Here is a 12,585-nt window from a genome sequence, read left to right on the forward strand (position 1 = left end):
ATCACGTCGTTGCAATTTTAAGTCAGCTCAATCGTTTACTGAATGTGCGACGCTCCATGGACCTTGACAGGAAGAAGCCTCTCTGCCAATCTTTCGGCTCCAGAGAGTAGCTTGTTGCCCTTTTCCGATGGTACCCCAAGCTGATACTGCAGCGTCAAGGCTACAGACCGAGTATGGGGGTCAAAGTCCTGCCGAGACTGTTGCCGGACAAAGCAACATAGCATTCTGCCAACGATCTCCCTTGTTTGCTAACGGCGAGGAGTCAGCCGCTTCTACTCTGGCTGCGTTCGCAGAGGAGGCAAAGCTCGCGACCGTTGATGTGAAGACGCCGGGACATGCGGTTCTTTCTGTGTGCAAGTCCCTCATAGCAGGAGGGGTCGCTGGTGGAGTGTAAGTATGCGCTTGTATCTTCTTCGTTATCGTCTTGTGCAGAAAAGGAAGCTTCTCCGAGTGGATCGGCAGCAATAGAATTATAGTAAAGAGGTTCACGGTTCTGTTGAAGAATAGACCATACGGTTTCGTTGTGTGTAACGAACCCGACAATAGGATGGGTCATACGAGGGGAGAGAGAAGACCATGTGCATCTGCAGACACTAACATTGTCTCACAGACACTTTGGCTTCACTGAGAAATCCTTACGGAAAGCTTGTCACTAGATCTGTGAGTTCATCCGTCGGTTTCAGGCTCGCTGAATCGCTTCAGGCATCAGTCCTTATTTCCGGAGGTTACCTGAAAAGTCTGCCTATACGCAGATAGTGAACATTTCGAAGCAGCATACGGAGCCTAACATATTTTCGCCTTCGTCGGAACGTTGATGTCTCCTCGAAGATGCTGGTAGGCTGACAAGCTGCAAAGATCCTATGTTCACTGTGGGGCAAAAAGGTGATCGAGTGTGCTTTGTGCGTTGGGAGAAGTCAGGTCCCAAAGCATGCGATTAGCCCAGAGGGTGCTTGAGCCAAAATATCTCCCTGCTCAATTGACACCCAAACCGTGGATTCTAGCATCCTACCTTAAGGCAGCATCACCTCTGGACGCTATTGGAGTACACGATTGACTCATCCTAAACATTTTCGAGACTGCCTTTTCCACACCACATTCCTAGAGTTCTGGAAACATTATGCCCGCTCACGGTGTCCTAGACAGGTACAGACCCTTTGGAAGACTTACGCTCAGGCTTACCTTTGCGTTATACTGTTGTGATTGTGTACCGTGGCCTTGTCACTATTAGATAGCCTGAGAGGAAATTTATCGTACCCAGAACTTCTCTATGTAACAGATCGAAAGCTTGAACACCCTTTGCCACTACTTTTTTCTACTGTAGTTTGGGCGTTAGGCTGCTTACTATGATGGATTGGTGCAGAGCTTCTAGTAGGCAAAGTGAAGCAGAGGGATCAGGGAACAGGTCTGCAGTGTCTGCCCTGGGCATGGACACTTTCTGCTGGTCGGAGTTCTGTTTTGGAGCAGCCTTCCCAAGCCGGGGTCCCATCCTAGTGGTCAGCATCTGGTTGGACAGCTTACCTACACACAGGGGCAGACAAAGGGATCCGCAGTAATTGGCAGGAAGGCCCACCTGTTGAGGTCTGCATCTGGGGGGGGAGGGCATTTAGTTCGAGACGGCAGCCGGGCAGTCTCTCTCTTTCTTCCTCAACCCCATCCTGCTTTTCTTCTCTTGTTCTCAACCTAGTGGACTGCTTTCTGTCAGCATCAGCAGAGGAGTGCAAGGACCGAATAGTACCATCGGACCCCCACGTATGAGTAAGGAGGACAAGATCGACGGCATGATTATGTCCACTGGAACTGAACATGAAGATTTGGTTTATTCACAAGGGCTTATGGGAAATAGTTCAGGGCTATGAAAGGAAGCCCGAACGTCCCAAGAGCTCTATTGCTGCCCAGGAGGATGCTTAAAGAATGGGAAGAGAATGACTCCAAGGCACATTCAGCATTGGTATGCATGATCGAAGGTCTCTTTGGCGGTCCAAACAGTTGACAAGTGCCTATGAGGTGTGGTCTAAATTGTATGCTTTAAAGTGGAGGATCTCTATGCGAGGGATTCGGCGATGCAAGCTGTCACTTTTTAGGGATAGTTATACAATCCCGAGTTCCCTACAATTAGTACCATGCAGCCATTCTTGCTGCGAGCTAAGTCCAGCTGCAGGCTATGGGTGCTGCTCTCACATCTCTCCAGTTGGTGGCACTCATCCTAACTAAGCTTCCGCCATAGTATGACATGGTCACTCGAACTTTGAGGTTCCAGGTCACAACAAGTCAATTGGACTTTGATGATTTGTGCTCCCTTCTCCTTGAAAAGAAAACGGTTCTTATCTCTCAGGGAAAGTTACGGGTTACTCCAGGTGGTGAATCACTTTAGTTAGTGCACAAGAAAGGTAGGCCTAAGTGCTATGCTTGCGGAAATAAAGGGCATTTGGCCAAGGATTGTCGGTCCAAGAACAAATCTAAGGACCAAGACATGGCATCAGATTTATCTTCGTATCAGTCTGGTACTTTCAAGGCAGCAGCCGTTGCTAGAGTCTCCAGGTTTCAACAGCCTTCTAGCACTAGTTCTGGGTCCCCCCCCACGTTGCACAGCCAGAGAGGGTTTGTGGGCGTGAGTGTGGGCTGCTTACAGGCCCAATCATTTGAAGTCTAGCAGGCAAAGCAGAACTATGGAGATATGGACCCGATATGTTTAATCTTTAAAGTCATTGCTTGATGTCATTTGGAGAGACATTAGATGCTCGTTTGGGAGAGACTAAAATGAAATCGTTTAGACTCACAAGCAGTTGTAGCTTGAATGAAGAGATTTTGGACTACTTTTTGATTAGCCTTCTCCTTTAGTGCTAGCCTTCGTCATGGCTGAGTTTGCAATTCACCTCTGGAGTGCCGACAGAAACTCAGTACGAAGACTTTGTATAAAAGGATGCTCAAGTATATGTGGGTGTGTGGATTTGTATGTGTGAGAGCATATTTTTATATTATGGTCTAGACCCACTGTTGGGCGCTGATGACGTGAATGGGGATGTCATAGTAGCTAGTCCCTGCTGTGTGTGATGGAGTTTATGGTTTTCAATCTTATGAGTGACTATCGTGAGATTGAAACTGCACTATGTTGTGTTTTTAGAGGATGAGTTTGGGAATGTTCATGGATTCATCTAGGTATATATTGCTTGATGTCGCAGTGACTGGAGACGATGTGTTCTGGCATTTGTTGTTCGCGGATCTTGGACGTGATGTGTTCACCAAGGGATATTCATTAGCTTGCTTCTTCAAATCATTGTGCTGACCATGAGCTGCAGAGAGGGTATTAAAGTTATGGCATCTCAGAGTCATGGCTGAAGACGAGAGTGGAAACAAGCTCTTGACCCTTCGCATTGATAGGGGGGTCGGGTATATGTCCCGTGAATTTTTAGATTTCATAGGAGCCTTCATAGCTATAGTAGTGTGTGTTTGGCTTTGCAAATTACTTGCAAATCTTGATGTCAGCTAGGCCACTTCTCCTTGCGCTTAATCCAATCTTCCATGCACATACAAAGCACATTTAGGTGCACTATTACTATGTTCGAGAGCGACTATTAGCAAGAGACATACAGTTGTCCTACATTCCTACAGAGGATAACTTAGCATATCTTTTCACGAAGGCTCTACCGTGATTGAAGTTTGAAGCTTTTCCGCAAGCTTTACACTTGCTATCTTTCGTCACGTGATTGTGATCAGCCTGTACCATCTTCAGTTGTTATACCCATGACGGATGAATTTCTAGGTATATCTAAGATGTATCCAAGATACTTCATCCATACCATGGTTGCCACTTAGCCCTAGCATGGCCTTGTAGGCTAGTGAGGATACTTAGTCCTATTGGGACATCTAATCCTAGCTCACTTAGGACCTTAGTCCTACGTTGAGTTTGGGCCCTATACAGGTCACCATTTGTACTCTCTCATTAGTACACTTCAGTTCCTTCTGCTTGTGGCCTCCTCCTTGCATTCAAGCTTGCTTTCATTCCTCCTTGCATGCAAGAACTTGTAGGCTAAGCCTTGTAGAAATATGCCCACCTCTCAGTGATCGTTTGCGATCAAACATCCCTTGCTCCTATATGGCGCTTAGGGTGTACATAATGTCTTGCCAAATGGCAACGAATGTGGTTGTTGGAGGAATTGGGTGACCTCCCTTGACCAAGTTGCAAAACCGGTGACCTAGATGTTCCACGCAGTGATGCTAGCCACTGTCTCCCAAATATTGTCTTGGGGAGGAAGAGAATACTGTCGGGAAGGAGAAGTTACATCTTGGACCTTGATCTGGAGGATCCTCTGTCCTTGGATTCAGTTGGTGTAACCGTGTGAATGGAGAAGGCGTGACCCCCTCGTTAGCAAGCTACCATACCCCAAGGGAAGTCTTGTTGCATCATTGGATGTGTGTTTGGAAGCATCATTGTTTAAAATCCATTATATCACTACACGAGCGGAACAATTCTCCATGACTAGTAAGACTTTTTTATTTATAGTAAGACTAACCAATTTTGACTTTGGTTCCTCCTTGGGCTTGTCTTAGTTCTCCTTTTGTTGGTTTGCTTCATCTTTCATCAAATTTTTTCATAATTGTCATGCTTATGTGAAAACGGCCTCTAGCAAGCTAAACGGTAGTAAACCGTAATTAACTTGGCATCCACACTATTCACAGTCACAATGCATCATTTCCAGCTACTTTCATTAGTTAAATCTCCTTGAGAAACAAACTTTAAACACACTGAAAGGGGGGCCATAGTGCCTTTTCTTAGAAACCAAATACAAGAGACACAGATTGGCCCAAAATGCTTTGGCGCCCCTTTTGGTATTTATTTAATTCTTCTTGCAATGGAAAATGCTTTTACAACAAGGACTCACCCCTTGCACTTTGCTTCACTGGCAGTTCCACTGTCCAATCCAATTCCACTAACTTCAAAGGCATCCAATGCCAAGCACACACTAGCACCCAACTACCAAGGCAAGGCTAAGGCATTTGAAATTTCCCACTGTCTGCGTCCAACTGAAAGCTGTCAATGCATTCCACGAGGCATCCGGCTTGCTCTAGGCGTTTGGCAGTCCCACAATCCACTTTTCAACCTCTTAGGGCGACAATGCATCAACACAGATCCCAAACTGTACAAGTGACCTCACAGCAAGAGGAAAGCCTCAACGCTGTCCCTTTGGCACCAATCTAGGCACACCCTCTATATTTGGGTGTCTGTCCACAGCCTGAATGGACAAGGGAGAACTTCAAACAACAAAAGAGCAACAACAAGCTTCAAAAATGGCAAATGCAATCAAAATGAAGGTCAGAACGACCGTACCCGTTGTCTAAGGAAGAGGGGCGAGCTCTGCCCTCACACCTATCCTTTGTCCAGGCCTGTAGCAGCGCGTAGAAGACCTTCAACCTCCAGGAGATAGTAGATCCACGAAGCAAGAGGCAACAACAAGCGGATTGGCAGCTAGAGGAGAGAGAGGAAGAAAGTGAATGTTCCAGAATGGAGAGAGAAAGTAGGAGGATCAGGGGTAGGAGGGAGATCCGTACAGCTTGCCTCGAGGTGCATGCAAGAGAGAGGAGGAGCAGGTTCTCGGTGTGTGACAAACGAGCTGCACAATCAGCAACAGGAGCCTCAGTATACGTGCATGAATTTTGTATAGCTCGCAACAGCCTCGTATGGCGTGTTCGAATGACCGTATGATAAGCAAATGGACTCCGGGAAGCATGCCAACAGGTGCACAACAACAATTGACTTCGAAATTTGTACTATATAGACGTATGACCTTGAAAATGCATGCCGGTAGTGACCAGCCGTACAACCAGCAGATTACCTCGAAAGCCCTAACCCTAATTCTGCTTCAGCTCTTCTTCCTGCAGCATGCAGCCGCCTCAGCCTTGCTTCATCTCGACCCTTGTTTATTTCCGCTTCTAGCTAGCTTATTCCCCTCTTCATTCCTTGCTGTCTTCATAGCCGCCTTCATCTAAGCCCTCTTGGAGCTGTAACTAGGCTCTTGGCAGCCTCATTGCTTGCTGGTCGGCTCACTTCCCAAGGCTCCAGCCCTAGCTGCAGGTACCCGAGGCATTTTTAAGTCATTCCCTCGCCGGAAATCCTTTCTCTTGGGCTCCTTTTGCATTGACGACTCCTTAGAGACCATTTGCTGCTGGTTTTTTGGCTTCATGCAGCCTTTACAAGCTGGTTCGGAGCTGTTATCATCCATTTGTTGCAGCCGCTTTCACACGTGGGAGTTTCACTGCATTCTGGAGCATCTGCTGCAGCCGCCTCACTATTTTGGAGTTTCTTTGCTGCTGTTTGGACCATATTCCAGCCAACTTGGTTATTTGAAGGCTGCTGTTGCACTTCGAAGTATTTTTGGAGCTGTCCTACTTCATTTCGAGGCTGCTGCCCGCCTTCAGAAAGCCCTTTTCAATCATGATTTCCTTGTCTTCAAGTTCCCTCCTCGTGGAGAAGTTCAAGGGGGAAGGCTTTCCCACATGGCAAACCAAGATGCAATTGCTGCTTATGCATGAAGGAGTTTGGGATGTTGTTGAGGATGACCAGGTTGAGTTACTTAATCAACAACGTCAAAAGATTTGGAAGTAGCATAATGCTAAGGCTATTGCCCTCATTGGTCTTTGCTTAGCTGACTCTCTCATTCATGTGGATTTCAAGTCAAGAGCTAAGCAGATTTGGAGTCGCCTCGAGACCTTCTTTGATAATAAAATCACCAACTCTAAAGTCTTTTTGAAGCTCAAATTTTATGATATGAAAATGGAAGAGAGTGATGAGTTGAGTGATCATCTAGCCCGATTTCAATCTCTTGTTCAACAACTCTCAAGTTTGAAGAATGTCCCTGATGATGAAGATAAGATGGCCGTCCTTATGAAGAGTATGCATGGCATTTCTCGCTTTCAGCACACTCTTGAGATCCTTCGTCTTGCCACTACCACGTTTGATGATATGTTGGCCCTCCTCATTGAGAAGGATCGTCGCAATAACGAAGCCGCTCTTGCCTCTCCTATTGATCATTTATTTGCTTCCACAAGCAAATGGAAGACCAACAAGAACATTATTTGCAGGTTTCGCAAGAGGAAAGGACACATTGAAGCCCATTGCTTCAAGAAGACAGCAGAGGAACAAGAGAAACATAATGCCAATCTTTTGGTTGAAGATGATGCTGAACTTGAAGAGCCCCCGGAGGAGATACATGCAGCTACAACAGAGGTTCATGGCCTTTCTCTTGATGATGAGGATCCTTTTGACTAGGGTTGGGCTTTCTAGGCCCCTATGCTATGTGTTTGTGTTGAGTCGCACAAAGGTTCTCAGCCTTGAGTTGTCCCTCTAAATTGAATGTATTTGGAGTCAATAAGAGGTACTCTGTCTTGGGTTGTCCCCCAAAAATGAATGTATTGTCTTTTACTTTGGTTGATGGTATTGACCACCCAGTTTAGAGTAAGGGGGGATGATGAGTGATGGTTTGCCCTTGCTGGTTGCAAGCTGACTGAGAAGTCACTATCACACGGGAGGTGTTGGATAGTTGGACTTGCTCTTTGCAGTATTGCGGTGGAGGGGGGATCTGTCTACTCTTTGTGTTGGGTCTCACACTCTTTGCTCTGAAGGGGGGTGTTGGAGATATCATAGCCAAAGAGTGTGGTGATGTGATGTGTTAGTGTGAAGTACTAGGTGATCTCGTACTAGTCTATGTGAGTGAGTCTTGTGTGGGTGCCACGTGTCATCATGGGACTTATCCCATATGCGCTAGGTGCTAGTGTGTGAGTGAATATAAGGCTTGTACTTCACTTGTCTTGTTACACTTGATGAATGAATGAAAGCCTTCTTCATGTCTTCATTTGAGCATTATTTCCTCACACCCTAACTCTCTCTCTCTCTCTCTCCCTTCACCATGTTTCTAACAGCTTTGACTCTAAAGTTAAAAGTATAATTTGTGACATGTGTTATTTGCAAGCATCAAGGCTTTGCGAGTGATGATGTCCATTGGGTTTGTCTCCTTGGATTGCGTTTGTGACCTTCCAAATCTTCTTTGCAACAATGTGACTTCTGATCCTCACTTTTAAAATTGGATATTGTTCCATCTAGATTTTCCCCTTCATCAAAGTTGGGGACGGGCAAACAAGAAGCCACGACAAACATAAGAAAGTTGAAAACTGAAATGACTATGCCTTAGATAGAAAGAGTGTAATTTACAGAAGAGTTCCGTTTGTCCCTGTGGCCCTTCATTTGTCGAGTATTGCCTTTTCCAGATAACTAGAAGTCTGTTAAGCGAATGCAAATCTGTGAATGTATCAGTAGCGTAGGGGCAGGGGGAACATACAACTCAAAGTGAACCGAACAGTACAAGAGGAAAGCTTGCAATCATTTGTACTTGATGAGTATTTCTATTACTTAGCCAACTTGTTTTGCATATAGACAGCTCTGGGCTGCACTCCACACACACGAGTATGTCTATGTTGTAGGAACGACCCTAACTTCTAGGACTCTAGTGCCTTATGGACAAGACTCCTATTTGATTTCCGCGGTGGGTACTACCCAATATCTAACCTCCATGTCAAAATCTTGCATTAACTCAGCTCATAGTGACTTCCTTCCCTTCAACTCTGGCCTATCACAAATGTATTTGATAGACTTGTGGTCTATCATTACAACAAAATTGGATTCATAAAGATAAATGTCTCCAAGTTGTCAATACGTGAATAATGGCATATAACCGCTTTTCTTGAGTAGGCCACCAAATGTGAGTATCAGCTAGCTTTTGACTTAAAAACGCTACAAGCTGGTCCTCTTGGAATAAGGTTGGCATTTGGAGCTTTTTGCTGGTTGGTAGACTTTGTTGGTGTCAAAGGCTCCATAGAGATAACGACACCGAGAGACAATGCTGAAATGGAGGACTTTTCAAGGAGGTTTAGAGGCATGATAGAAATAATTGTGATTTGCTGAAGACTTGGTGTCAGAGATTTGGGAGCCTTGTGATTGGGAGAGTATTTTTTGTACTTTGGTGTGCTCAAGATTTAGACGTGAGTGAAACGAATTGAGCTTGTTTCTGGAGACAGCTAAGAGCAGATCCAAGGTTCTTGAGAAAGGTCTGGCAGTGGGGATCTGTGTGGTGCACCCACTACGATCTCACTATAGGTTTCACGGATCATGCTTGCGGATCATGATGGATACCGAATGCGTTCAAACAGACCAAGTATCATGATAATTGGTACTTTGTAGGGCTGTTCCCAGCTTTAGAGGGGGGCAGCTGCAGGTGCCTGTTGATTATACCTGAGTGTCTTGAAGTATTTTGTGGGATTGTGATGAAGATTGATGAGCCATTGAAGGATGGTACACGTTTATACCTATGTTCGCATTTGGTTGCTCATGTTCGAGGAGGATGCATAGCTGGACATGGAGGTGCAAGCATGCAGGAGTACGGACCAGATTCTCGATTACACTCTAAATCCGTTTCTAAGAGCTTCTCTAAGGGCATGGATGGAGTGGATATATGATTGGGTTAATGTCGACCTCATGCGTGACTGGAATAAAGTCATTACCCATGTGGAAGCCCCCATATGAGCAATGGGGCAAGACAACACTGTAGGATAGGGGGTATCAGAGGCTGCCACGTGTGTACAAGGTATTGATTCTTCGTTGGCAGATCAACATGGATATGGCCCATAAAGGGTTTGCCATGTGGACACCAGATAGCTCACACATAGGCAACATATAGGGCTGGATAGCATCAATTAGGGTTGCCTTGTAGGCTGGAGAGAGATTGCCATGTGGGCAGCAAAAGCTTCATGAAGATATGCTGGCAGATCTGCAGATGTAGGGCTGGACCTCATGATGAGGGAGAATGCAGGCCAGCAGGAGAGGCATAGGAGGAGCATGTCTGAAGGTCGGAGGGCGAGAAAAGGCCCTTTAGGTCTGCTGTGCAGCAAGTAGGCTGAGCTGGCAAGTCAGCCAGCTCAGCAGGTGTTTGACCAGCATGGAAGAAGGGGACAGACTAGTCTCTGTTCCCAACTATAATAGAGGCCCTTGGGCCATTCCCTCGTACTACACTGAGAGCCACTGAAGATCATTGAGGAGGACTGAGAGGGAGTAGCACTGTGCCATTGAAGCTCATTGAGGAATCTGCAACACCATGGACAACCTTTGGCTGTGTGGTGACTGCCACACAGATATTGAATTTATTTCAAAATCGTTGAATCAGAGTGCAACTTGACGAACAGGAGAATGCAGGCGAGCAACAGAGGTGTGGGAGGCACATGTCTGCAGGGCAACAAAAGGCCTGCAGGCCTGCCATGCAGTAAGTAGGCTTACCTGGCAAGTCAGCCAGCTCAGCAGGTGTTCGACCAGCATGGAAGAAGGGGATACACTGGGCCACCTTTACACCTATAAATAGAGGCCCTTGGGCAATTCCCTTGTACTTCACTGGGAGCCAATGAAGCTCATTGAGGAGTATGCAAGTTTAGGGGGTACCAGGCAGAGTTTTGGACCAGATCCTCAGCATCCCAACCGAGCATCCAAGGCAGCAAGTTTGCTGTGAGTGTTGGACATTTTTCGAGTACATTTATATAAGGTTTTCACCTTTTGTATTGCAAGCTAATCGTGTATTTTGGACTACTTTTGGATTAGCCTTCTCCACTAGTGCTAGCCTTTGTCATGGTTGAGTCTGCCCTTCACCTCCGGAGTGCCGACAGAAACTCAGTACGAAGACGTTTGTATAAATGGATGCTCAAGTATGCGTGGGTGTGTGGATTTGTATGTGTGAGAGCATATGTTTATACTATGGTCTACAGCCACGTTGGGCGTTGATGACGTCAGTGGTGATGTCATAGTAGCTAGTCCCTGCTATGCATGATGGAGTTTATGGTTTTCAACCTTATGAGTGACTATGAAACTGCTATGTGTGTTTAGAGGATGAGTTTGGGAATGTTCCTGGATTCATCTAGATATATGTTTCTTTACTGCTGTTTGTCACTCCAGATGTGAGTATTCTTGAGTTCATTTGTATGCTCACGTGTCACAATAAGTTGGATCTATTTTTGTGACTTCTTTTGGTTCAAAGTTATTGACATGCTTAGACTTTTTATCACAAGGAGCATGTCTAATGCATAGGTGGGTTCTGATCTTCTATGTGAATTTGCAACAAGAAGGTATGCTGCTTTCAGGTCGTCCATGCATGATGTTGGAATGCCAAGATGCCTCATTGAATCCACTATGGACTTGGTTCATCCTCTTATCCACCATGCCTGAAACTCTATTACTCTCCCTTCTTTGTGTACTGAGAGAACGTATATAAGTGAATGGCTTGCCTCGTCTTTAATAGGATGTGCATTGTGCAAAGTGTCTGTCTTGAGATCACATCTGTAGTGCCACCGCTCATCTGTTCAGGTTTTACCTCCATTATTAAATGGGATCCAACTTTTGTAATACTGGTCTTTTGAGATCTATTCCTGTCTGCCTAGGTTTTGAGCCCATGGAACTTCTGATGTTGTGGCAATAATTGCAATGTCAGTCCTTGCCATGCTGTTGTCCTGCTGCTGTACTGAGATAACAACCAAATTATCCCTCTGAGTTTGGCTTTGTCTGCTTTAGCAATGGAGTAGCCACTTGAGTGAGGTGGTTTTCGAGGCATTCTTGCTGTGAGCGGTGGTGATGGGATAATCTTTCAGTACTCTGTATACTGCGGCAGTAGAAATCCCTTTCCTGGTCTCTGTATTTATGCATTTATCCGAGTGATTAGGTTACCAATAGCTGTCCTTGTATGCTTGGCTGAGATGGAAGCTGTCTGCTAGATTCTGCTAAAATGTGGATCTGCTTATCTAATTGCCAGGTACAGAGTGCATGTATGTGTCCATTTTGCTGATTTATAAGCCAGAAAAATATATCCTTTAGGCCGTGGATATTGGATCAAATAGCTAAATTGTGTATGCTCGGTACCGCTAGCCTTCAACTTCTCCATAGGAGCATATTGATTTATCTATTGTTGTATGAATACTATCGGCCATGTGCAAATTTATGTCACCTGCATCCAAGTTTCAGGCATTGATGATGTATGTACAGGTGTCAATGTGTACAAGTCCATGCCACAGACAATGTCTGTGTTTGGAGTTTGGTGAATGACTATAAGCTCATACATGTTTTGATGATGCCAGTGATGGAAATAAACAGAGCTTTCATTTACATAAACTCTATTGCGTTAGGTGACACACAAGATGCTTTTTGAGATTGTTTCCCACTTTGCGAATTGCGAGTCTTTTTTTGGAGTACATGTTGTGAGCATACTGACGTGATGATAATGTGTCTCCCTACAATGGTTCCGTTGGAGAGAGATTGTAAGAGCTGCTTTTTGATTTACATAATATCTCATGCTGCCCTTCGTTGCTTTTGCATCTGGGGAATTGACAGAAGCTCAGCATGTTGGTAAGATAAAATAATATGCAAAAAGTTTATGGTCTGAAGCTTAGCGTGTCTGTTCCTGAATCAAAAGCTGTATTCTTGTTGATTCAGATCAAATGTTGGGCCTGCAAATCGCTAGTTATATGGGAGGCCAATCTTCATTGACTAATTTTAATTGAAAGAGT

At 45.2% G+C, this 12,585-nt stretch overlaps 1 protein-coding gene across 1 annotated transcript in view; it reads left to right on the forward strand.

Moving 5' to 3' along the window:
• Window positions 1-12,585, forward strand: part of LOC147894846 (mitochondrial adenine nucleotide transporter ADNT1-like) — an 87,354-nt gene that overhangs the window by 264 nt on the left and 74,505 nt on the right. The window contains exon 2 of the mRNA XM_087384983.1: window positions 71-390. Coding sequence (XP_087241109.1) covers window positions 128-390 — 263 coding nt within the window. The 5' untranslated portion in view covers window positions 71-127. The remainder of the gene's footprint in view (window positions 1-70; window positions 391-12,585) is intronic.

The sequence above is a fragment of the Dipteris shenzhenensis genome, chromosome 14 (assembly GCF_047967505.1).
Source record: "Dipteris shenzhenensis isolate YYH24624 ecotype China chromosome 14, Dip_SZ_1.0, whole genome shotgun sequence".
In the NCBI taxonomy this organism is placed as follows: domain Eukaryota; kingdom Viridiplantae; phylum Streptophyta; class Polypodiopsida; order Gleicheniales; family Dipteridaceae; genus Dipteris; species Dipteris shenzhenensis.